The sequence below is a fragment of the Chionomys nivalis genome, chromosome 14 (genome assembly GCF_950005125.1).
Source record: "Chionomys nivalis chromosome 14, mChiNiv1.1, whole genome shotgun sequence".
NCBI lineage: Eukaryota > Metazoa > Chordata > Mammalia > Rodentia > Cricetidae > Chionomys > Chionomys nivalis.
Window position 1 is genome coordinate 38,447,428 of NC_080099.1, and position 26,864 is coordinate 38,474,291.

The following is a 26,864-nucleotide window of genomic DNA, read 5'->3' on the forward strand; positions in this document are numbered from 1 at the left end:
TCCAGGTGAAGTGCTGTGATGTGTATCTCCCTTCCCCACTGTCAGCATCTCCCGTGCATAACGAAGAGCTTAAGGCCTACATAAAGTATCCTGGTGCTGACTGTCTTGTTTCTCTGTGGTGCTGACTCAACTGTGTAGCGCTGATTTTTTACTCTTTTAAATTGCTTTTGATTGCCTACCCTGTTCTATTCTGAGATGCCTTGATGAGGAAGATCAAAGTCCCTTCTTTCATAGAAGCATGTGTTTTTAGAAGGGAAAGATAATGAACATACATGTTAGATCAGATAGTGATGTTTGCTGCAAACACAGCATGACAATGGCATGGGTACTGGACAGAGTAGGGAGATGGAATCCCCATGCTCCAGACAGGAGGACCTTCGTGGGGAAACTGCATGGTAAGTGGAAAGGAGGGTAGATAGAGGAACATCTGGGCGAGATCAGAACTGGACATCTGCTAGGGATAGAGAGAAGCCGTGCAGTAGGGAAGAGCAAGGGGACAGAGGAGCAGAGGGCCAACCTCGGGATTCTACTAGCCTGCACATTAGAACCATCTGAGGAACTGGAAACATTTCCGGCATCTAGGCCCCACCCCCAGAGATTGTGGTTTAATTGGTCTGGGGTGGGGCCCTGGCATTGGCATTTTATAAATGCTCCCCAAGGAATTCCATGGTGCAGCCTGGGCTGAGGACATGAGTCTCCAATATGCAGAGTTTTTAACGACCATGGTAAGGAGTCTGATCTTAGGTAAGGGGTAGGGGGAGTCATTGAACAGTTTGGCCTAGGAAGGTACCATCGCCTGCCTTTAAAAGAGACTCACTGTAGCTACAGTGTAGCGAGTGGAGTTATTAGAACGACCAGCTTGAGAAGGAATGGCGCTTTGGGGAACAGTAGTGTCAGCAGAGAGTAAGAACAGTTGCTCAGTCCGAGGATGAGTTTCAGAGGTTATAGTGACAGGAATTAGATGTGACACAAAAGGGCATCAAGGTTGCCTCAGAGTTGACCTGAGTAACTGGCTCATTGGTGGGCTCCATTTACAGAGATGGGAAAGATAGGAAGAAGCCACTTTGAGGGGATGGAACCTTTGTATGCATTGGTTAGAGTAAAAGCCTCCTGCTGGATTGTTCTCTAGGTTCTGAAAATTAAGAGATGTGGGCAGTCAAATGAGGTTGGTTAAAAGGTCCAGAGAAATCTACTTTCTATAATGTTGAGCATTTTCTCGAAGTGCTCCAAAGCTTAGCAACAAAAGCAGTTGTCTTGTTAGTGCATTGAGCCTGTAACCAGAAGGGAGATTGGGAAGATACCAGCTTCTTGCATTCAGGACACAGGCTGGATTTAGGAGAAGGATTCTCTTGGGAAGACTGTAGTATCCTTCACGCAGAACTTGCTACAATAATTGGAGGTTATGGTAGTATACGGGATTTGGAACAACAGATAGAAGAATGGTTTTTGATTTTTAGAGGGTTTTTGTTCACAAAAAAACATTTTATAACATGTATCTAATTCATAATATGATTAAAAAATAATTAATTTTTTCCCCTGACCAGACTGTAGAATCCAGAAGTTTAATAGTAACCCAGATTGTTAAAATAAATTATTAGAATTGTTTTCATTTATATGGATAACTTGTTAGAAGTTGGTTATTCCCCAGTGGAGGAAATGAATTAAATTATATAGATGGAGCATTGTCAGGTGATGTATGGGGGCAGGAGCAGGGGGGACTTGAAGCTTTTTGAAGGCAGAAATAGTTTCTTACAGTTTTTCTTTTTTAATATCTATTAGTGATGCTCACTCTGAGTTTTTGTTGTTGTTCGGTGAAGTTATGAGACCTTTATTGAACTTCTGGAATCGGTGTTGGTCTGAATGGCTGAGCAAGAGGGTTTGACTAGAGTTTGAAGTCCCTTCTGGGGCACTTTGCTCTTACTAGCAAAACTCAATGTGGTTGCCTTTGATTGAAAGGTAAGAGAATTCTGAGTGGCGCAGGTATTTAGAAAATGGCCAAAGTCTAAAGCTCCCTAATCAAAGGTTTGTATTGGCCACAAGCCTCGGGCAGCAGCCAGTGGGATGGGGCTGGAGGATGCTAACTTTGGGAATGCCATACTTCATTGTTCTTCCCTTGCTCCCAGATGGTTCCCTTCTGGTAGAGGAAACTGAGAACATTCGTTGCCAGTCTGCCTGTTTAATGGATTTTCTCCTCATCCCCTCTCAGATAACTGCAGTGACCTGAACTCGGAGCTGCAGAGGGTCCTGACGGGGCTGGAGAGTGTTGTCTGCGGCAGGAAGAAGAGCAGCTGTAATCTCTCTGTAGCCGAGGTGGACAGGCACATTGAGCAGCTCACCACAGCCAGCGAGCACTGTGACTTGGCCATTAAGGTGGGCCTCCCTCCCCCTCCGCTTGGCTTTCAGAGGTTAGGGGAGGGGAGAGGGCAGACAGCTTTCTTGGCATTAGGTTTTCTTGAACACCTATCAGTCGCTGAAAGTCATACAAGCATATTGAGCCATCAGCTAGAAGCAGGAGCCCTATAAATATTTGTTGAGCTAAATTACGTCGGGGGCGAGCATAACAATGATCAACATTGACTTTTCACTAAAAAGGGTGATTTACTTGGAAATCATCACTTAGTAGCATTAAACTACGTCACTTCAGTGTGGTCCACCATACTATTTTTCATTCCTTTTCTTTTTGAGACAGGGTCTTGTCATGTAGCCCTAGCTCACCTGGAACTGTAGACCAAGGGGACTTAAATTCATAGAAATCTACCTGCCTCTGCCTCCCAAGGGCTGGATTAGAGTTATGCACCATCACACCCAGCTGCTATATAGTATTCTTTTGTTGCAAGTTGCCCTTAGATGCTTTCTTACAGATTTAAGGTTTCTAGAACCCATCTTTGTGAGCTCGCAGTCTGTGCTGTTGGAGGAGGGAGGGATGAGGGTCTGGCTGAGTCACCCCATTCCCAGTCAGTGTATCTGGATCTTGACCACGCCTTTCACGTATTTTCCTCTTTCTTCTGAGAAAAGACTGAGTGAGAAAAAGAACTCATAGCATGTGCACTGCCTTGCCTCTTTCGGAATATTGGGAGAGGCAGGCCCTTCTTGATCCTGGGCCTCAGGTGTCTTTCTTTTACTTCGTTATGGCTTAGTGACCTTGCCACCCACAGTGCCGTGTCTTACGGGAACCTATGTGAAGGGACAGTCCAGCCCCCAGTTTCTGTCGGGAAGAATTCCGGATTGCCCAAGAGGGTGGTAGTGCCTGCGGATGAGTCACAAAGTGCATGTCTGGTTCAGCTGCCTTTCTCTCCACTTGTCTTCATCTTGGTCACAGTGCATAGGTGTTAGGATTTGCCATGAGGGGAAGCAGTCACTAACTGGTGCTTCTTTCTCTGGAGTCTCCCAAGTCCCAGATTTGATTGTATTGATGTCTAGGGGGCTAGCTTTGGCCTCAGCATCAGGGACGGACAAAGATTTCTGGTAACTATCTACGGAGAAAGCAGAGCCAAATAGACTGTCCTAGATTTGAAAGGAAGGACAAGGCACCACATGGGGACAGAGGCAACAATGTTTGGATGCCTGTCTTCCTTAGGGACCTGGCGTGGGTGACCCGCTGCTGTGTCTTTTAGTGTTGGGGATCTTCCGTTTCTCATCATTATGTGTTTCCTCTGCTCAGCCTTTCCCCTTCTGTTTAAAAGCCAGCCGGGCCATGCTCTTTGTAAAGGACAATATGAACAAGTAGTTCCTAGAGCAAGCAGAGAACGGTCTTCCTAATTGTATGTATCTTCCCGATCCTTCAGTCATGTGTCTAAAATGGAAATTTTGAAAGAACTTTCCAAATACTATTAAGATTTTCTTCTACTTGGTTCACATCCATTTCATTAGCTATGCATCTCTGCTGTCTGAGGACAAGGGCCCACGCTTTTCCTGTCACCAAAGCTTTACTTTTGTCCTTGCCACCCTGGGGCTGCACCTCATTCACACTATCCAAATGCCCGTGTGACATCCGGAGCGCGAACTGGTGATATGACCTGCCTCCTTGCTGAGCTGGCTCACGGAAGACCTGTAATTTAGGAAACTTGCAATTAGACTTTGTGCACATCCTGTAACCTTGTGTTAGTCACTGCATTATCGGGATCACTCCCTGGCCTGCTGCCTCGATGCAAATTGACCAGCTCTGGAGCTCCTACAGGAAAATCAACATTGTGTGGGTACCATGCACACAGACTCAGCACCAAGAGGGGATCCTGTTGTCCTTAACTCTGGGGACTGCTGAGTAGTACAAACTACAATGCAGGCAAGTGACGGCATCCTCTGAATCTGAGGGGAGAATGACCAAAGCAGTGTCACTGTGTACATGGGGCTCTCCACCCCACTCCCGGGTTCACAAGCTCCTTCCTGTCCCCTTTCTGCAAGAGCGCTAGCATGGCTTTGATGTTTGACTGTGTTTTTCAGACGGTGGAGGAGATTGAGGGAGTTCTTGGTCGGGACCTGTATCCCAACCTGGCTGAGGAGCGGTCCCGGTGGGAGAAAGAGCTGGCTGGGTTGCGGGAAGAGAATGAAAGCCTGACAGCAATGCTGTGCAGCAAAGAAGAGGAGCTGAACCGGACCAAGGCCACCATGAACGCCATCCGCGAGGAGCGGGACAGGCTCCGGAGAAGGGTGAGTGTTCAGACAGTCCTGGCTTCGGCCTGGGCGTGGGCAGGTGGGCAGGTGGGCAGGCAGAGCCAAGGGCATCTGAGGCAAGGATTCTAGAACCTGGAATCGTAAGGAATCTCGGTCTTGGTAATCACTAGGTCGTTCCAATTCTGAAATCATTCATCAAAGATCCTTAGGGTAGAGCTAAGATTATAAAAACACTCTTCTCAGGAATCCTACATCTGCACAGATGGCAAAATCATGTCAGGGCATCAGGTCTCACTCTCCTCTGTTGGTGTGTGCATCTTCCACCAGCTCAATTAAATCTTCTTTAAGACAGTCTGATGGAGGCGGTGGTGGCGCACACCTTTAATTCCAGTGCTTGGAAGGCAGAGGCAGGCGGATTTCTGTGAGTTCAAGGCCAGCCTGGTCTACAAGAGCTAGTTCCAGGACATGCTCCAAAGCTACAGAGAAATTCTGTCTTCTAAGGTTTCTACAAGAAACCCTGTCTTGAAAAACCAAAAAATTAAAATAATAATAATTTTTTTTAAAAAAATACAATCTGATATTTTCATAATTGGAAAACATAGACATTTCCTTTTAATTCTTTCCACATTTTTTCTTTAACTGTATAGTAGTTCCTCTCATTTATATTGAATAATATAAAAATCTCTTCTTGCTGGGTAGTGGAGGTGCACACTTTTAATCCCAGCACTTGGGAGGCAGAGGTAGGCAGATTTCTATGAATTTGAGGCCAGCCTTGTCTACAGTACTAGTTCCAGAACAGCTAGGGCTACACAGAGAAACTCTGTCTTGAGAAACAAGCAAACCAAAAAGCTATTATAACTGTATGCATTTACGGGTGACTGTGTACTTGCTTGTATGCATGGATACATGTGCATTTTTGTAGTGTGCACATGTGTGGGTTTGTACAGGTGTATGAGAGGGAGTGGCAGGGATGCCCTGGTATCCCCAAGAGGACCCACACTGGTTTGAAAACTACAGTGGCAGGACATGTGTCTGCCACTGAAGATGCTGGTGTTCCAACAGCGAAGCAGTGGACCAACTTTTCCAAAGATGCGCGTTCACCTGGCAGGGCCTGTGAGTTCTCCTTTGTCCGGCTATGGTTGTCAACTGTGATTGGACTGAGGATGGAAGAATTAATTCTTTTATCAGAAACCATCCTTTCTCAACTTCACTTTGAATTGCGAAGCTTACTTTCCTTTCAGTCTCAACTGAGGCAGAACAGGAAGTGGCTCCCCAGCTGTCCTCTGCCTGGTGATTCAGCACGTGGAGTTCGATGAGGGGCTTGTAGGAGGCTAATGGACCATTAACATTGCTGTGTCTCCTTAACCTGGGAAGTAACTTGTTCTTCATTAAGGTTGGCGTGTGTAAATCATTCTGGTTTTTAAAGATGTTTTTATTATTTTAATTATGTAAGAGTGTGTGTGTGTGCCCATGCCCATATGTGAGTATTTGCCCTTGAGAGAGTACAAATGCCTGTAGTGTAAGCCAGAAGAGTTGGGATTACAACATGGGTGCTGGGAGCTGAACTCTGGTCCTCTGGAAGAGCAGTAAGCCAGCATTAACTGCTGAGCTATCTCTACTTCCAATCATTCTGTTTATACTCTGTCTGTAAATATTCCTAATTTTCACTGGGTGGAGATATGGAATAAATTACTGGCTTTGAAGGTTGTCAGCTCTATCCCTCGTTGTGGGTGATGTCATAATTAAGGAGCCACTCTCCTGCCTCTATCTAGACAACATCTCTCTGAACTCAGAGAAGCGTGTTTCTAGAACCCAGCTGTATCTGATACTCCCTACACACGTGGGGGCTGTAAACCTCTCAGTCAGCAGAGGCTGTGTCTGAGGATCCTGACAAAGTTGACTTAGCATGGAGGCCTACACCACCTGTAATTTCCTGGGTCACACTCCCGATCTCTATGACTGATAGTCTAATAAGTGTGTGCTTGTTCTTACAATGTGCATGCTGATGGTGCATGTTTTGCAAGGGAAATGTTGGCTTCACTGTTACCATATATTGTGATTTAAAACATTTTTTTCCCCTCTAACATGGGTTAGTGAAGCATAAAGAGCCCTTGGTTGTAACTAACAAGGAAAAAAAAAAGTCAGTCTCCCCTCCATCCAGAGCTTTTTTTCTAGATCTAGAGCCCCAGAAGCAGACTGCTTGGAATCACAGTCTGACCTACAAAGGTGCTTGTGAGTCTTTGGCAAGATCCCTGGCCTGTCAGGGCCTGTTTGCTTCATCATGAAGATGATGATGATACCAGTGCAGGGTGATTAAATAACACTCCCGGAGTAAACTCCACTGTGGTCAGCATGCAGTAAATGCTTGAAAATGAGCAAAGCCAGTTGCTTTAAATGAAACTGAAATTGAGTGATATGGAAGGTTTTCCTTCACATCTTCTCTTTATCATAAGACACCGTAGGTGTTTGAATAGCTCTAACCCTGACAATGACGATTCAGGGTAAATATATGCACATGTGAGCACATACACATTTCAGTCAAAATTTGTATCAGTTTTTACCCTTTTGTTTGTGCCTTTGTTATATTTTATATAATTTATATAATGTGCACCTCATTTATCTCCAAACAGCAAAGTTTGAAGGATTATTTCTTCAAACGTCCTCTGGAATTTGAATATTTACCCTGGAGTTGGGTTAACTTCACTTCTAGACAGTTGTGAATCTTAAATAATTTTCTAAATGCTTTTGAATGTTAGGTTTTTTTTTTTTTTTTTTTTTTTTTTTTTTTTTTTTTAGACTTTACATACTGGAAGACGTCCAGCCCACATGACCCAGCGCATGTTATTTCCCCAAAGAGGGGTCTGTCTCTTGTGGTCTAATGTTTGCCTGGTCTTAGTCTTTGAGAGGGAATAAAGTTTAATTTCCTTCTGGTCTCTCTGAGTGTGCATAATCTATGACTGTTTTGCCTTTCTGTCTCTGTTGCAGCTCTGAGCTCACAATTCATCAATGTTGCCTGAAAAGCAATTCGGGCCACATATTTTCCCTTTGCTCATCTTCATTGCTTAGACTTTGACGAGATCAATGAAACTGGTGCTTGTCCCCTGCCTGCAATTAAACCAAGTGCCCTCCATAGGTCTTCTGAGCCTTGCCCAAGATTTAATTAAATTAAGGTCTGTAATGGAGTCAGTTAGCAAATTGGGCGACTTGGCAGAACAATAACTTAGGGACAGCAGGCCAATATTATTATTATTGGTCTCTGTTCATTATTAAATGAGATAATCATTTGTTTCTGAGTGCACTGTAATATAGCCCCTTATTTCCTCATACTTACAAAAGTGGATCCAAATTCCTCAAGCTAGAATTAGTGACTCAAGAAGGAAAATCTTTTGTTCTTTCATTCATTTGTACTCTACATAAATGATTAGTCTTCCCTGGCCAGGCAGGGGTCACAGTGATAAACTGGATACAATCCCTGGCTTCAGGGCTATTGGAGAGTCATTGCAGTGTTATAGGTGGTAGGCATAGAAGAACGACCATGGGCCTAGAAGTACACACAAAGAGACATGTGCTGGCAAGGTACAGATTCTCCATACTGTTTGCTCCTTTGACCTAAATTGCTTCGGTCAGCTGCCATGAAGCCAAAATGATCAATTCTTTCCCCAGTCTGGCAGAACAAGACTTCTGGAATCACAATGTCAGTGAATCCATGTTCTGTTGAATCAAATAATCTTGAAATAAACAGACCTCAGCAGTCCCTTTCGGAAGTCTTATATTCTTTAGAAAGTGTGCATATCCATGGCATAAGGTCGTGGTAACAATTCTCCCTTCCCCTGCCTTCTACCTAGGTTCCCTGTGTGTCCTGAAGTGAGTTCCACCTCCCTCTCCACGGGGTCCCCCTTCTGTGTGGCCTCTCTGGTCAGCTCCACAGGTGATGTTAGCTAATAGCCCCACAAGCAGCCTCGTTTCTTGATGCACTTTTCCCTGATTTCTTCCTCAAACTGCTTTCTCGTGTCCCCCTCCACCCTGTTCTCCATTCTGTTTCTTCCTCCCGCACAGACTGGCTGTCAATAGTGACACAGCTGTCAGCTTCCACAGGTCTCAACAAATCTCCTCTTCTGGCCCCCTAAGATGGTACTGAGAGAAAACAAAATGCTCTTAGGAGAAGACTCTGTCAGTCTGGGTGTCGTGAGCCCGGTGGGACATTGCTGATGAAGCACACTTCCTCCCTGTTGTGAGAAGCTGTATGTGGGACCTCAGGCAGAGACTGCTCAGAGCTCTGATTCGGCCACCTCTTTGGGAGTGGTCCCAAGGAAGGCTTTGCTCACGTGTGCTGAGGAGACACTGAGGTAATACCTCTGTGTTTGACCCTCCATCCCTGCCCTTGCTGTACCTGTGCAGTTGCCCAGGGCTAGCTCTTAACTATAAAGGAAAGAACTGTCAGAGAATTAGAAATCTGGGAAGAAATCAACCAGAGCACTTCCCTTTTCTCCTGGGTAGCCAGATCTGGGTGCTTTCCTGGGCTGAAGAACAAAGGAGATCACACCCGCCAGACCCCAGAGCTATGGAAGCAGCTTGTGTTTTCCTTTCCTAGTTTGTGGTCTGTTTTAACCACCTCCAGTTGCTATCGGAGATAACACAGCACTTGCTTAAATTATCGTGTAAGTTAACTTCCTAAGAATAAATCTGTATTTTCGACACTTGGATTCTCATTTCTCATTTGAAGGCTCCATGAAGAGTCTTCTAAAATCTCCACTTCAAAAGTGGTTCACTGCCAAATTGAACACCCTGGAGTCAAAGAAGGCAGCCTTGCATATGGGGATAGACTGCCCCAAGTGTTATGTAGGACTCTTCTGAGCTACTGGGTCTTGTCCTTCTGTAGCTTAGGAATTGTTTCTCCCACACCAGTTCCAATATGACAAAACCATGCATTGCAACCTAATTGCCTGAGGTTGCAGCAACCTGTGAACACGGCCATGCGTAACCTCAAAGTAAGCTCATTTGTTAATGGCTAATGATATTCCTTATCCGACTTGGGACCCTGGTGCCACTCTTAATTCTTGCATGCCGTTCACCCAGGACCCACACTCATAGTTGATGGAAGCCACCGATGCATTTGTCTTACCCACACAATTGCCTGTGTTATCCTCATTCCAGCATCACACTTTCTGGGCCTCCTGTCTGAGGAGCTGTTTCTGGGTACACCCATAGGATATTTGTGAAGTCTGTGGCAACTTCAACATTGATTCCCTAATCTCTATCATCTCGATTTCTGTCTGCTCTGGGCTCTGGTCTTTATAAGATTAACTTTCTTTCATGTTTTTGTTGTAATTTGTTCCTGGACCCTGAGTTAAATCAGCAGATTGTATTTCTTGGTTAGAGTTGTCCTGGCTGGTTTCTGCGAGCTTCTCTTTCAGTTGGTTTCTTCCTCTCGTAGTCTCATCTCCGTTTCTCCATTCAGTTTGTCTGTGCATTATTTTATTTCACACAAGTGTGTCTTTTCTTGCTGTCCCCACCATGTTCCCCTGTTTCCTCCTTGCACAGACTGAGATCTATTCATATGGCTTTGCGTACCTCTGCTCTGATGTGTCCGTGAGCTTTTAGGTTCTATGTGACCAGCTATGACCCTGACTGCATGGCCACCAAATCCCCCAGGCTTTCTGCTTCCCGAAAACACACGCTAGAGGCCCAGTGCCTTGGACAGGTCAGTGCTTTGGGGATTTCTCTGGAGTCTACATGCTGAGTCCTTGGGTAGATAAGTTCTCTCTTTGATCAGGTCTGCTGGTGGCCTTCTTGACTGCTTTGCCAGTCTGTCTGCTCTGCAGAAACACAGAGGATGTCTGTTTCACATCGCTGCTCATCCTTACCCCTCCCTGTTGCTCTCTTCCCCACTGCTTTAATTGTCTAAGCCTGTGTCTTAGAAAACTGTTAGCGAAGATCTGCAAGCAGTCAATATATCATTTTGAAAGTGCCTTTCTTTTTGCCCAAAACTTTAAAAAGTTTTTTTTTAAATCATTCAATTTCCTTTGTAACTAACACATAAAAATGTTAATAAATTATACCCATGGCTGGGATTCTGTGTAATATTTTGAAATATGTAACACTGGGTAATGTTTAAATTCATTTAAATTTTATTTGTATCCTCAAGTGATTGTGATTTCTTAATGGTAGAAGTACTCAAAAATTCTTTCTTCTAGCTCTTTGACATGCACAGTATACAACTGTCACCAGTAGTGGCCATATGCTGTAAGAGCATGCCAGAACCTCTGACTCCTCACTGTACCTTAGTATTCCCTTTATTAATCCAAACCCACCCCTACTGGGTCCCACTCCTCCCGGGTCCTGTTCCCGCCCCTGGTGAGCACCGTTCTACACTCAGCTTTATTTTTGTCTATTTTTCCTCATGTGTATGTGTGATGTGTATGTGCGCGTGCATGTGTGTGTGTGTGTGTGAATGTGTGTGAGCACGTGTGTATAGTGTGGAAGCCTGAGGTGGATGTCAGCAAATATCTTTGATCACCCTTACTCAGTCAAACCTAGAATTTGCCCAGCTTGCTTTGGGATCCTCTTTCTGCACCTTGCAAAGCTGGAATTCCAGGCAGGCCACTGTTCTACCCTGAATCTATTGGGTTATGGGCACCCAAACCCCTGCCTTCTTGTTTGTGTGATAAGTACTTTAACTGCTGAACCATCTGCAGTTAAATCTGTTTTTATTATTAGTCAAATTTTTGGTTGCATTAAAATATGCAAAATGTATTTATGGTAATGTGGTGCTTTAGTGCATATACATTGAGTAACGTGAAGTCAGGTTAGACATGTCTTCTCGGGGATTTTTTTTAAATTTTATAAAAAAAATTAAAAATCCTTTCTCAAGCTCTTTGAAATATAGGGAGCATAATCATTACCTGTGTGGTGGCTTGAATGAGAACAACCCCCATAGGCTCCTACCTTTGAATACTTGGCTCTCAGTGGATGGAACTATTTGGGAAGGATTAGGAGGTGTGGCCTTGTTGAAAGAGGCATGTCACTGGGGCTGAGCTTTGAGGTTGTGAAGAAACTCTCGCCATTTTCAGTCTCTCTTTCTCTGAGATGTGAGATCTCAGCTGCATGACTTAGATCTGCTATCATGGACTCTCTCTGTCTGAAACTATAAGCCCCAAATTAAACACTTTCTTTTTATAAGTTGTATTGGTCATGGTGTCTTATCACATAAATAGAAAAGTGACTTAGACAATCACCTTCCATGCAGTACACACAAGAACTTCTTTTCCCTAACAACAACTGATCAAATGATCTTCACTAACCTCCAGGCTCTCTAACCTCGAGTAGAATGACAACCTTCATTCTACTCTCAACTTCTAAGAGATCAATTTTTTTTAACAACCGAGTGTTATTATTACTTAGATTACTTAGATTATTCCCTATGGATGATAATAACAATTTACCATCAACACAGTAGCTTAAAAAATAAAAGATTTAGTCAGGCATGGTAGCTCATGTCATTGATCCCAGTAACTGAGTTGGAGAGGCAGACTGATCTCTGTGAGTTTGAGGCTAGCCTGGTCTCGTGAGTTCCAGGCTAGGCAGAAATAACGAGACTGGGTCTCAACAAAATACCCCACACCTCAAATTTATTAACATCCAGCTCTGGTGGTCAGAAATCTAAAATGTGTTACTTTCACTTACATTCAAATGTCAGCACGACTGTGGACTTCTGTAAGCCTGAGGGAAGAGTGAACCCCCTAACTAACTATACAGCAGAGGAAAGAGTGAACCCCCTAATTATACAATGGCCATGGGCAACTGCCCTCTGTAACCTTGCCCCTCCCTCCAGCTTCCAGATAAGCCACACAGCATCTTCAAGACTCTACCTGACAGTTCTATTTCCTTTCTCCCATGGCTCAGATGACCCAGGACCACCTCCTCTCTCAACTTCTGTTTGTTTTATACAGGGAATGAGGATGTAGATCACAGACTGCCAAGTATTGGGTTTTATGGTACATTAGATTTCTAGCTGCATTTGGATGAATTTTCTCAAGACTGTCAGTAATTGAATGCTAAGCACTGCAGTAGTGAATGAAACAGACCAATACTCTTGGCCTCAGAGTCCATCATAAAGGACAATCTTTTAGAATTTGACATCAGCCTTGATATGGTAGTCCACATGTGTCATCCCGGGGCCCATGAGGCAGAGTTTCAGACTTGAGACCAGTAGGGGCGACATACTGAGACTTGAGTGCGAGAAAAGAGAAAAAGAAGGCTCAACACTTGGTTCTTTTGGGGATATTACTTCTTACTGTACATAAAAATTCCTCCTTTTATTTTATCTTTTTTCGGACTTATCTGCTGTAATACAGTCTGGTGTTTGTCTTTTTATCCGAGGCAGATTATTCTGTGTTAGCTAGTTCCTCTCTCCTTCCCTCCTCCCTACAACTGTCACTCCACATCTGGAGCTTCCTGGTCATAAGCGCCAGTCTTCTGATGTCTAGTGACACTAGGTTGGGTGAGTTACAAGTTTGGTGTCCTAAGAGGTAGGAGGAGGCTTGGCAATACACACCAGTGTTAGATGATAATGTGTTTGAGGTTCTGCAGTATACAGGATAGATGGTACAGATTTGCAGCCCATGTATTGGAAACCCACATGTGCCCTGTCTTTGGAGGTTTTGATATACTAATTTAGAGGTAGGGCCTCACTATAGAGAGCAAGGTCAGCTTGAACACAATCTCTCCAGCCTTCTTAATGCTGGGGTTACTGACATGTGCCACCACACCTAGTCTGGTGCTTTGATTTCTTATAGATTCCCCTTCATAGCTCCAGAGGAGTCTTTGGGATTATAGAGCAGTGTGTTGTGTTCACTTTCCACAGACAGGTGTGGTAGGAAACCTTCAGGCTTTGCTGGACAGAGAACTGTTTGGCCCAAGAACCCGTTCCCTGTCTCTTGCCCTCCCGACTGTCCTCCTTCCTGTCCACTGTAATGTCAGCTCTTGTGTCCAGCACCTAGAGAGTTTGCTGTTTTCCTTTTGACCTTGGCAATGAGTCCCTCTCTCATGGTATCTTTGCCATGCAGCATTTCCATGCATTGTTAATAGGAGTGTCTGTTGGTTTTAGCCAAGGCCATCTCATGCTGTTGTCTGGTGCACTGTTACTGGAACAGCAGCCTTTGGACAGCTGGTTTCAGCCCTGCTTCTCATAGTTGTCCCTGGGGGAGTATGCCAGCGTGAATCTAATCCCTGCTGCCCGTCTTGTGGATATACTGGCCACCTCCCTTCAGATGTACCACACAGTGTTCTGTTTCTTCTTTCAGTGGCTTCGTCTTTCTTCCTATGAATGTCCCACACATATTCTTTTCTTTTCTACCCTTTCCTATTATTTTGATAAAATGTCCAGAGTTTGAAGAAAGCATCTCCCCATTCTTGACTTGATTTGAGCCCTTAGTGCTATGGTGTAAGCTTGCTCACCCCGCCTCTTTCCTTACTTCATTATCCTTGGTCACACCCCTTCCTCACATTGGACATCTGTTAATTCACTCCACTAGACCTAGCAGAGAAAATGCACCACGAGATGAGAGTTCTGCAGGTCCCACCACCGCCCCCTCTTCTTTCTGCAAAGTCTCCCTTCCTTCTACCTGCCATGCCCTCTTCTCCTGTTCCCAGTTGAGCAGGCCCTGCACTGCCTATCCTCTACTGAACCTTTGACCATGTCCTCTAGAGATGACCCTTGTCTCCATGTCCACTCCTCTTTAGACCTTAGCCAACCATGAATCCCTTATTGTATGCCTGTATCTCTGATCGGCTTCCTTCAGTGTGATTTATTTATTTATCTCCTTATTTATTTACATAGCCCTGGCTGATCTCCCTGGGAGTGGGGGGTGGGAAGGAACCGTGTGTGTATGTAGTTTATGTGTCCACTGCACTGAAAAATTCCATGATCTATGATACCACCCAGCTTCAAGAGTGGACAGCTGTTTAATTTCCTTGAATATTTAGACAGCTGTTTTGACCAATACAGTACCAACTAGCCAATACAACTATTCAAGTTTGAATTTAAATAAATTCCAATCAAGCACAATATAAAATTCATCTCCTTGAGTAAGCTAGGCACACTGCAAGTGACTGCACATCCTATGCTTCTGGTACTACCATGGTAGACATGGCTGCTGCGGAACACTGCAGTCACTCCAGGAAATTCTGTCAGAAGATAATCTTCCTTTCATACTCCACCAGGGTATCCACATGTGAAGGGGCGAAATCCCCATGCATCTGGGTGGGCGCTGGAGCACATCTTACTGTCTTAGTCCTTCTTCACTGTTGGGAACCTCATTGCTTCTCATCCACCTCAGCCTGCTGATGAACACTGTTATTAAGCTAAAAGGCATAGTCCCAAAGGAAGGTGTTTGTCATCCTTTAGTTTCCACAGGGTCTCTAGCTTTCAAGATAAAAAGGTATAGATTTAGAAATTATTTAAAGGCATGAATATATATGGGAAATGACTAGAAGCAATTGTTTGAGAGCAATCTGGAGGGGCATACGAACCTTTTCTGTTTTAACTTGCAGTGCTACGTAGCTTTTCCACTTTCAACACTCAGTACCTTTATGATTAGAAAAGCAAAGATTTCTAAAACCCAGGTCATTTTTTATTTGTTTTAACATATTTGCTAGGACTGTGTTTTTCAAAAGCAAACCATGGTGGCTCATGCATGAATCCTTGCACTGGAGAAACAGAGGCAGGGCCATTGCTGTAAGATCCAAAGCCGGTTTGGGTGAAAAGAATAAGATATAGACTCAAAAAAACTGAAGCAAGCAAACAAACAAGGCAAGATGAGTGGGCTGATGGGTGCTCTAGGAGCAGGCCATTGATGATTTTCTGCTCAGTGTAGACTGGATGTAGGTTTTAGAGTGATGTTAACTCTGTTAATTATTCAGGACCTTATAGACTCCACTAGAGAAGCTGCCTGGGCACATGGTGCAAGCATGGGCCCTCCTGCTCTGCCAAGTGGCCTGAAGAGCCTCCACACAGACACTGCCTTTGGTTTGTTAAGGACTGTTGTAAAGAATCTCCCATCAGGAATTGTGTTTGACTCTGGCAGGCATGTGTCTTTCCGGTCTGTACCCTGTTTTGATGTGGCCCAGTCTGCAACATTTTGAGGTGGCCCAGTCTGTACCCTGTTTTCGCCCCTCTGACTGCTGTATTGTGGGGACACTGCACATTTCCAGCAAGTCTGAGCTCCTGGAAGCCACAACAAAGCATTAGGCTCTTTTTGATCGGCTTCACTATTGAATACAATTTGCTCCAAGGGAATTTCCTTATTTTGGCTTATAATATGTTGATGAATTATTGAAATTTCAATTACTTTTGGCTCCCAAGATAGCAGAGTAGATATAGCCTAGACATTCAATAATAAGAGAAGCTCTTAGAGAGGGGGGCTGGGTTTCTACTCTGTGTCCTTGCCTGGAAGGGCTGTGGCTGACAACAAGCACTGGGGTTTGGCTCTGCTCTGTCTGTCTGTGAGACTATAATGCTTTGTAGCCTTGGGTCAGCCACTCGAGGTATGCTTCCCTGACATTCAGCATTCACATCTGTGGGGAGCTCATTGGATGTACAGATTCCTGGCTTCATGCAGCACTGATAAATCTGAACCACTGGGATGGGGCTCTACCACCTAGGTTTCTGACTAGCCCTGTAAGGGGGATCTGGTGTACCATAAAGGTTGGAAAACCCTACTCTAAATGTCCAAGTGTGTGACTTCTTGGTGACTGAGTTTGATGCTTCATTTGTAATAACTTTTGGGTGCTGCAGTCAACCCGAAGTGTAATAAACCAGGCTTGGTAGTGCTCCCCTGTAATTCTAGTGCTCGAGGGGAAAAGACAGGTGAATCAGAAGTTCAAGATCTTCTTGGATAAAAATCTTTTAAAAAAAAAAGGGGGGGGGCTGGAGAGATGGCTCAGTGGTTAAGAGCATTGCCTGCCCTTCCAAAGGTCCTGAGTTCAATTCCCGGCAACCACATGGTGGCTCACAACCATCTGTAATGAGACCTGGTGCCTTCCTTGCCAACAGTACATTGTATGCTTAATAAATAAAAATCTTTTAAAAAAAAAAGATCTTCTTGGCTGCATAAGCAAGTTGGATAATAGTCCTTGTACTCTGATGATAAAGGTGTGCCCATGGTTATCAGAAAGGTAGCAACTGCCCCGTTTACTGGGGAATTTCTCACCTTATTGGTCACAGAGCAGTAATCACAGATGAGTGAGATTTAGATATCCATTGTGGTGTTAGTGTGCCATATTTTATGTATTTTTTTATTTTATGTGTATGGCTGCTTTGCATGTGTGCCTGTGTATCACATGTGTGAGTGGTGCCTTATGTAGGCTAGAACAGGGTATCTGGTCCCCAGGGTCTGTATAGTTACAAGCCTCCATGTGGGTGCTTCAAATTGAACCCTGGTCTTCAGGAAGAGCAGTCAGTGCTCTTATCCACCGAGATTTTATGCTTCAGCTACTTAGATGTCCCTTCCTACTGTACTAGGGATGCTCCTAGCCTTGGCTATCTGGTAGAAAGCTGCTGGTAGCTTCACTGCCACTCCATCCTAGCCTCACCACTCTCCCCAAGCCCCTGTCTCAAGTAACAGTTTGTCCAGTACTGCATATCTTGCAGACACGGTGCATGTAATTCTATTCCCTGACCCCACACTACCCCAGCCATGCCTCTGCTAAGCCCACCCCTGACATGCTCTCCTGTGGGGCCCAGTGGAGCCCAGCTCTCCTATCACCTACATACCCCTCCATACTCTCTGGAGTAACTTCAGGTGGAAGCACAGTCTTTCTAAGTTCCGCTGCCTCGGAGCACTTGAGGATAATGTTCCCAGCGTTTGTGTGTATGTATTAAGACTCTTATTCTCTATTGATATGTGAGCTCTGAGTTTCCTGAGACTGGAAATCACGTCCTCATTTGCACCACCCACCGCAGCATCAGAAACGTCTCTGCTATCTGAACAAGCGCTCCTTAACGGTGCGCCTCCTCCTGGACTGGAGCATCCTTCGCTTAGTTCCCATATTCTCCTTCCTGCCTGTGAGTAACAGATGACTGGCCAGCTCCACTTAGTGATACAGTGGTTTCAGTGGACGTGACCAGCTGAGCATCACCGCTGGAAACTTTGCCCTTGACTGTCCGGCTCTTTTGCCCTTTAACCTGGGAAACCACCAACTTGGTCTAAAGGGGTTCTGGTTTCAGGTCCGAGAGCTCCAAACTCGACTGCAGAGTGTCCAGGCCACTGGACCTTCTAGCCCTGGTCGCCTCACTTCTGCCAATCGCCCGATCAACCCCAGCACCGGAGAGCTCAGCACCAGCAGTAGCAGCAATGATATCCCCATTGCCAAGGTGAGCTCCTGGGGATGAGTCTGGTGGGTTGGAAGACTTCTCATCTGGAAATCCCCGCTGTGGCTGAGCCCATCATTTTGCAGGCAGATCAGTGTACATACCCTAGGGGCTTCCCCTGGGACTGAGTGTCAGGGCGAGATAACCCACTAATAGGTTTAAGTCTCTCTGAGCAGCAACCTGTATAGCAACTCTCATTAATCAGCCTACTGGAAAATGTCAGAGCTGACAAGCCTTTGTGGAGAGTTTTGTCCAGTGCGACCCCGCAGTGGATGGGTACTTGCTTTCAAGGAGCTAAGGTTCAGCCCTTAGGGGACCCTGGGTGATGAAGCATTAATTTCCCCCCTCAGAAGACTGATAGCCATGCCAGAAAAAGAAATACATTACAGAGCTAAGCGGGGAATTGCATGCCTATAATTCCAGCCAGGAGGCAGAGGCAGGAGGATCACTGAGTTCTAGGCTGTTCAAGGATACATAGTGAGACACTGTCACAAAAAATAAAAAGAAAGAAAGAAAAAAGAAAAGAAATACATTTTTTTAAACACTTGTTCTCTGTCACAGCACACAATGCTTTTGTACAGTCTGCTAAAAAGAACCTGTCACATGGTATAAATGGCAGATGTCTTCCTGCCTGGCAGCCCTGATGGTCTCCACAGTGAAGCGGTTTCTCATCCTATGAGTTTAGTAAGTTAGGTGAAACCAGTGTTTCTCAACCACAAGTGATTTTTGCCCCCTAAGGAACACTTTGAATGGTTACAACTTGAGAGCTCCTGGCATCTTGTGGCTGGAGTCTAGAGATGCTGCACAGTAGCCTACAGCAGGCAGAATGGTCTCCTGTCCCCAGGTTGTCCAGCCCCAAATGTGCTGAGGTTGAGAAGAAACCCCATTTTAAGTTTATGGTTGAACCAATGAATTGTTTTGAAGTGTTTGGCTGAATTACTGTAGTTGACATGTTAACAATTGTGTAAGCATGGACTGAACTTATGTGGGGGAGTGATGTGGACTTTCCGATATTTTTATTTTATTTTAAAGATTGCCGAGAGAGTGAAGCTATCAAAGACAAGATCCGAATCATCGTCATCTGATCGACCAGTCCTGGGGTCAGAAATCAGTAGCATTGGGGTGAGTGTTGGCAAGGCGTAAGGAAAGAAAGAACCCAATACAGTCGCATAGACCATGGCTCCTAGAAGATAGAAATAATGTTTTTCACTTCCAATTTATCAGTTAATTATATAATAAATTGGGGCACAGTGAAATGTGGTAAGCCTCTAAATGGTGAATTGCTACTTCAGTTTTAAGGGAGATAATCTCTTCCTATTTCCCACACACCAACTCCCACACATGTGAAATCTTCCAAAAAAGAGATAACATACATTTAGTTGCTGATGATGCCAGTGAATGTCTTGAAGTATCTGCTTCTTATCAGCTTGCCCCACAGAGACCCCAGGAGTTGCAAGACTCCCAAAGAACTGTGTCTCTGCGCATACATCTGGAATGGAACACACTGTCCAGAGAGGGTGGAAGCTGTCTTTGAAGTGTGGTCCAAAGCTAGCAGAGAACGGGCAGGACCTGCCTGCCCAGTATGCAAGTCTTCACGGGTAGAGCAGAGAACGGACAGGACCTGCCTGCCCAGTATGCGAGTCTTGATGGGTAGAGCCTGTAACCTCCAGGGAGTAAGATGGATGGCTGGGGCGCTGACAAGGGAAGAGTTCCAGCTCTTTAAGGAGTATGGTTTCTGATATGGTGAAGCTGGGAGAGCTAGCTGTTTGATCCTAGGCCAAGAGGAGATAACAGAAAACAAAACAAAACGAAAAACCCAAACACTCATTTTTATTTCCTAATTTGAAGTTTTACATGGATCAAAAATCACGTGCATTCAGATTCTGTGTCAAAACCAAACTGTGAGGATAAAGGGAAGAGCCTCTCTTTCGGCCCATAGCCACCAGAGACTATGTAAGAGAAGGAAGCCCAGACTGTATCTAACTTCCAGGATGTTCAGGACTCTAAGAAAACTGATCTTCCCTTGCTTGTTGTTCCCAGCGTCACTTACTGAGGAGGTGCAGGTCTGAGCCCATTGTTTCCTATAATATGTTCACATCCATTTTTTTATGCTCAAATTATACCAACCGAGACCCACCAGACTCAGAAGAGTACTAGTGCCAAATTCTTCAAGACTCTTGCCTTTACGTTGTTGTCTGTGTAAGTTGTGCCTGGGGACCAATGTTTCTGACCTGGCATCTCTGTAGGCAACTATGTTCATTTGCGCAGGTTTCCAGCAGCGTGGCAGAACACCTGGCCCACTCTCTTCAGGACTGCTCCAACATCCAGGAAATTTTCCAAACACTCTACTCACACGGATCTGCCATCTCCGAAAGCAAGATTCGAGAGTTTGAGGTGGAAACAGAACGGCTGAATAGGTGAGAGCAATCTGATATATTTCACTGGGGGTGGGGTGGGAGCTGTCGTCGTCCCCCCAACCCCACCACCACATTGTTTATAAAAGTTCATCCAAATTGTCTTGTGAACTGTGACCTGCAGTGAGATGGCAAGGCTGGTGGGACTGAGATGGAGGAGTGCTCGTGGCAGTCAGGGTCAACTTCACAATGCTGGGGCCTCATGCTTAGGAAGGCTCCACAGATACATCCTGCCTGACTCTCCTATTACTATTCTTAATCTTTAATAATTTAGAAACAAGAGGCGCCACCTTCTCATTTCACTCTGGACCTTGTGTACTTAGTGAGTCCTGGGAGCAATCCATAGAGAATGTCCAGTAGGTCATAGATGACTATGTAAGAGCCTGTGCTGCAGAGTCTCAGTGGGAAGTCCTGGAATGTTGAGTAAGGGTCTGGGGCTGCTTGTGTTTGCCAGAAGGAGCAAAGGCAGTATGCTGGAACCAGTTTTGACATTGGCCCCACATGTTGGTCTAATTCTTTGCTTTCTCTGAGCAATTCTCTCCTGATTTTCTTTATGCTCAAGCATACATAGGATGTCCCTACATCCTATCCTAACTGGATTTGGAGTTTGCCATATAATAGCTTCATAGATTCTTCTCGAGTCTCTTGCTATAGACAGTTGTAGTGTGCATTCCTGCCTCTTGGCAAAGACAAACTTGAGTGTCATCTCAGAAATGAGGCAGCTACTTCAAAGGCTAAGAAGTACCATAGCCAAACCCGCGAACCTCCCTGACTCAGACTATGCCATGATAGAGGAATGGTCTGTTGAACAGTCTCCAAGAGTGATGTGACTGCCTTGACTTAGCAGTCTTTAGTGAGCACAGGAAGAGCTTGGAAGGTGCATGAGCTAATCAAGAAGGAATGTGAACATTAATTCCCATCTACCATTGCTGAATTCCATTCCTCTTGTGTCTGGCAAAATGGAATAACTCAAACTAGCTTGTTACTCTTCCCTGATATGAAGCTGTTTTAGTTCTGGAGAACAAAGGAAATGTGGTGATGTAGGTCATTTTAAAGATTATTTTCTTGAATTAATGTACACATGTCTATGTCTGTGTGCATATGAGCACGTGAAGACAAGGGACCCGTGGAGGTCAGAGGCATCAGATCTTCCTGTGGAGCAAGAGTTACAGGTGCTGGGAGTCAAACTTGGATCCTCTGTTAGATCAGTATGTGCTCTTAACTGCTGAACATCTCTTTAGCCCCATCAATTTTATATCTTGAAATTAAAAGATTTCCATATTAAATCCAAAGTCCTTTACAATGGCAGTCCTGATGGTCATCTAGAAACAAGGCGGAAACACTTTTCTCCACTGGCCTGGAAATGCTTAGACCTGAAGGAGATTTGCCCTTTGTGATTGAACGAAGCCATATGCCCTCTGGGGCCCTGTGCCCACAAGCCTTCGGGGGCCCTGTGCCCACAAGCCTTCAGCCTTCACAAGTCTTCAGCCTTGGCTGAAGATCTCTTCTCTGGGATTTCAAAGGTCTGCTTTGTTGCTGAACTTGGGGGAGGCACCTTTCTTCTCAGTGATACACTCCCAGGAGAGAACAAAGAATTGGTACTGTTTAGTCCTTGAAGCTCAGGTTAGGCGTTCAGCAGCACAGTGGGTGCTCACAGAAAACCTCTTAATGTTCAACTTGTGAGGATAAGGCTAGTCTCTTGCAAATGAAGAAAATGAAGGCTTTGAAGTTGAAAGTGAAGCGATGAAATCCAGAGCAGTTACTTAACAAAGGCAGCATTCCAGACCCTGCCCTTTGCCCTCGCCCTGTTGTCCTGGAGCCTGGAGCTTCCTAGAAATACTCTCCTAATAAGTGTTATTTGATTGTCTCAACATTAAAGGCCTAATACTATTTTTTTTTTTTAAAAAAAAAATGCTAGCCTTTGATTCAGATTTCCTTGAAGTAGGGGAACATACTTACTCAAACCTGTGCTTACACATGTTACACATCCGTGTTAAGCACCTCCTTAGTACTAGAGTGTGTGACATGAAAAACAAATCAAAACAGAGAAGGCCCCTAACCTCATGAGGCTTATATTCTGTTAGGAAGTACAGATACAGCAGAAGAACCCCCACCGAAAAGACGTCTTCGGGACCCCGAAAGAATCAAGAGTTATTTCTTTGTTACTCTTGTCACTTTGGGTGCTGGAGGTTAAAGCCAGGATCTTGTACAAGTTTTCCAAACATTTTACCACTGAGCTATGTTCCTTATACCTGAGGTTGGTCCTTGACATGTGGTCTGGTAAGGTGTCTTTAAAGGTGTCTTGAGGTTTTAAGGACAAAAGAGCAACGATGCCAGGCTGGAAGAGTCATAACCTCTGGGCTGGACAAAGGGGATGTAAAGGAGGAACCTACTAAGAGTGGGATTGATGTAGACTAGGGGTATGCAGGAAACAAGGGGGCACCAGACAGCACCTGGCATATATGCAGATTCAGATTCCATAGCAGATTTTACTCTTTAGCCTAAATATAGTTGGAAAGCGTTCTTTTTAACAGGAAGATCACAATGTGTTCTGCCTTCTGGAGCTTAGAGGTAAAGGATGGCAAGAGTAGGAATAGAGAGATGGCTAGGATGGGCCAGGAGGCACAGAACACAGTGGGTTCCGAATATGAGAAGCCTCAGCCACATCAGGTCTGGTTGGAAGGAAGAGGCTCAGGGATGCTCTCGAGATGAATAGCTGTGGTGACTTCCAATATGGGGAAGGTGAAGGAGAGAAGGTCGAAGAAAAATAAGCAGCCCCTTCAGTGTTAAATTGGAGGCAGTGTGTGACCCCCACACACAAATGAAAATGCCAGGAGGCAACTGATGTGTAGGACTGGCACTCAGAGGGAGGTGTGCGCTAGAAAAGATGGGACGCCATGGAAACAGAAATGCCTCTAGGAGTCAGATTGGCTAGAACCACCCCTAAGCGGAATGTTGGCAGAAGATGGGATCCCCAAGCCTCAGCCCCAAGGAAACACCGACCTCACAGCCGGTTACATTAAGAATACCAGCAGGGTGTTCTGACCTGAGCAAGGGAGGCATTCAGGCAGGGACAGTTTCCTGTCAGTCACACGGAGGTCAGCATTGGAGTAAACGATTTCTAATTAGCAGGGACCACGACAGTTTCTAAGTTGTAAACGAGAGAGTGGGGACCACTGAAAGAGGCCAAACGAAGAAAAGTGGAAAGGCGTGTGTTTCTGATACCTCCCCACTATGACGCATAGAGTCTTCATCGCTCTCCCAGCAGTGATGTCTATAGGCAACTCCATGCTGCCCTAAAATTTATGCTCAAGGCCAGTGGCTTCCACACCTCACACTCAGGAGTCTCTTGCTACTATGGGAGAGTGGGCTCTGTGGAAAATGAATGACTGTACCCAGATGTCTTAGGACAGGAAATGGAGCCGCTGCAGGATTTACATTTGTTTTTCTGACTTTTCCTCAAACTCATTGCTTGTAGTACACAGTTCTGATAGAAACCTTAACGTTCTTCCTGCTGATTGTACCAGTCACTGGTGGTGTTGGACATCACTCTTGAAGGCCCTTTGGTCTTGGTCATGGTCTCGGACCCCAGTAGACACTCTTTTCTTTCCCACCAGGCAGTTCCCAAATAACGAGTACAGACACAGGGCGAGGTGAAAATGAGACTGTGTACCAGTCTAATTTGTTATCGTTGTTCTCGTCTTTTGATTTTTGAGTCTGAGTCTCTACATAGCCATGGCTGTCATGAAACTCATTGCATAGAGCAGTTAGCCTTGAACCCATAGAGATCCACCTACTTCTTGGGTGCAGGGATTAAAGATTAAAGATGGGCACCACTACCCTCAACCCTTAGTTTTTATTTTTGATCCATACTGAATTTAATGATGGTTTTGTTTTGTGTCAGTTAATACTTGCAAAAATGCCCAGCAATGCCATGTCACCTTTGCGTGTGTGTACTGTGTGTGTTGTGTATATGAGTTCATGCACATGTGTGTCTGTGGGGAGGGAAGGATAAACACCCAAGCGTCTTTCTCAATCACTCTTCCACCTTCTCTTCATGAGGCAGCGTCTCTTAGGTGAATCTGGAACGAGCTTGCCAATTTGGTTAGGCTGTCTGGTGAGCAAACTCCATAGGGCCCCCTGTCTTCATCTCCCCAGGGCTGGGGTTACAGACCACGCCACTTTGCCTGGCTTTTAAGTGGGTGCTGGGGCGTGAACTCAGCTCTTCATGCTTTTGCCACAAGCGTTTCACTTGACTGAGCTGTGTCTCCAGCCTCCCACATCACCCGTGTGTTTTATATCCATATATATGCCTCTGTGTGTGTTTGTCTGTGTCATGTGTATGCATTCGTGTGTGTACTCACCTGTGCATGTGTGTAGAAGCCAGACGATGATGTTCGGTGTCTTCTTTTATTCTTCACCTGAGTTTTTGAGATGGGGGCCTCTCAGCAAACCCCGAGTTTACCAATTGGCTAGGCTGGCCGGCCAGCATTCTCTGGGAAGCTGCTTGACTCTGCTCCCCTCATCCCACCATCACTAGACTTACTGACGCACACCGCCATGCCTGTGCGAGGTCTACACAGGCCCTCATGCTCGCATGGCAAGCACTGTATCTGCTGACCCTCCCCTGCCATGTCTTCCTCACATGACTGTCTGGCCTCCTTGCCAGTGGAACAAGGAACATGTCCCATCACAGGCCTGCTGTGTGAAACCAATGTCTTTTTCTTTGTAGCCGTATTGAGCACCTCAAATCCCAAAATGATCTCCTCACCATAACCCTGGAGGAATGCAAAAGCAACGCCGAGAGGATGAGCATGTTGGTGGGAAAATATGAATCCAATGCCACAGCCCTGAGGCTGGCCTTGCAGTACAGGTAGGAGAGCCAGAGCGCGGAAGACATCCTGGGTGGTCTTTGGTTTATTCTTTAAACATGTATTTGTTTATTAATTTATTTCTTGATTTACTGTGTGCATGCATGCGTGAGTAACATACATGCCACAGTGCATGTATAAAAGTCAGAAGAGAGCATGTGAATCTGTCCTCTCTTTCCACCATGTGGGTTCCAGGTTTCGAACCCGGGTCACCAGGCTTGGCCAAAGTGCTTTCATATGCCAAGCCATCTTACTGTTCTTGCAGCTACTTGGTCATATACACATTTGTAGCAATCTTGAGCATAAAAGTACAAGACAACTTTTTAAAGCTATAAGTAGAGGCTTGGACCTGCAAATATTAACAAATTAAACAGATGGTGCCCCAGCTGAATGGAGATAAAGCAATATTTCCCTTGTTCAGCTTGGAGAAACTCATCAAGAAGCCTTGTTATGACCAGCCTTTGTCTTGACCACATGAATGTCAGGTCTGTCTGCCTCCTGTCTAGATATAGGTCTGTGTGTATTGCAGCACAATGGAAAGGGACCGCTGTGTGTGTGTGTGTGACAGTATCTCTGCCTCAGACTGATAATTGTGCCCTGTCATGCCTAGCAAAGAGGCTGTTCACGTATACTCAGTGGATGATTGGCATGGAGAAGAATGACTTTTTCCTTCTCTTGAACATCTAAGCTCAGACTCTATATGCAACCTAACAGCATTTCATGACGCTTTCGTAGAAGTCTGTATCTGTACTTTCTGGGGTGATAGATGGCCATTTTCTGATTGTGCTCAGTACCGTGGTAACTGGCAACCACATGATGACCGCACATGTAAAATATAGCCACTCAAAGGTTGTTAGGATCTTTCCCTTTGATTTAACTTAAAATAGCTACATATAGTTGTTGGCGGAGGCTGCTCATTTATTTCCCAACCAACTAGACCTGAAATAACCACATATAAACTGTATTAATTAAAACACGGTTTGGCCAATCACTTAAGCAGATTTCTAGCAAGCACTTACATCTTAAATTAACCCATTTCTATTGTTTTATATTTACCACGAGACTTGTGGCCTACTAACAAGGTCCCAACTGGCGGCTAGCATCTTTCTCCTCTGGCAGCTACATGGCATCTCCCTGATTCTGCCTACTCTCTCTATACATCTCTGTTTGAATTTTCTGCTGGCTTTACTCTGTTAAGCCATTGGCGGAAAACAGCTTCTTTATTATCCAATGGCAATAAAACATTTATAGCATACAAAGGGGATTCCCACGTCATATAGCCATTATCTACTGTTCAGTACACATATAGGTAAAAAAATGTAAGGGGAGTTTTAATAACTACTGAGGGTTGCATGACAGTTATGAAGGTCAGGCATCTGCGAGTGACTTGGCTAGCTGTGCCAAGCCTTTGGTCTCCTGGCCAGTACTGAAGGTCACATGACCATGAGGGCTACAATTTCTGAAACTTTGGCTGGGGTGCTAGGGCCTCCTTTCAAGCCGACTCGGTCTGTTCAGAGGCCTCAGTTACCCTGGCTGCAGGCTACAAGTCTTGGTTCCACGTCACCTGACACTCTCCATTGGGAGACCCAATATAGGGCG

The 26,864-nt window shown here is 45.1% G+C and overlaps 1 protein-coding gene across 4 annotated transcripts in view; it reads left to right on the forward strand.

Annotated features, from left to right (window-relative positions):
- Mcc (MCC regulator of WNT signaling pathway) overlaps positions 1–26,864 on the forward strand; it is a 365,744-nt gene that overhangs the window by 304,339 nt on the left and 34,541 nt on the right. For all 4 annotated transcript variants that reach the window (XM_057788580.1, XM_057788582.1, XM_057788581.1 and 1 more), the window contains 6 exons: positions 2,207–2,370; positions 4,441–4,647; positions 17,837–17,983; positions 19,013–19,102; positions 20,249–20,397; positions 25,127–25,267. In XM_057788580.1, coding sequence (XP_057644563.1) covers positions 2,207–2,370; positions 4,441–4,647; positions 17,837–17,983; positions 19,013–19,102; positions 20,249–20,397; positions 25,127–25,267 — 898 coding nt within the window. The remainder of the gene's footprint in view (positions 1–2,206; positions 2,371–4,440; positions 4,648–17,836; positions 17,984–19,012; positions 19,103–20,248; positions 20,398–25,126; positions 25,268–26,864) is intronic.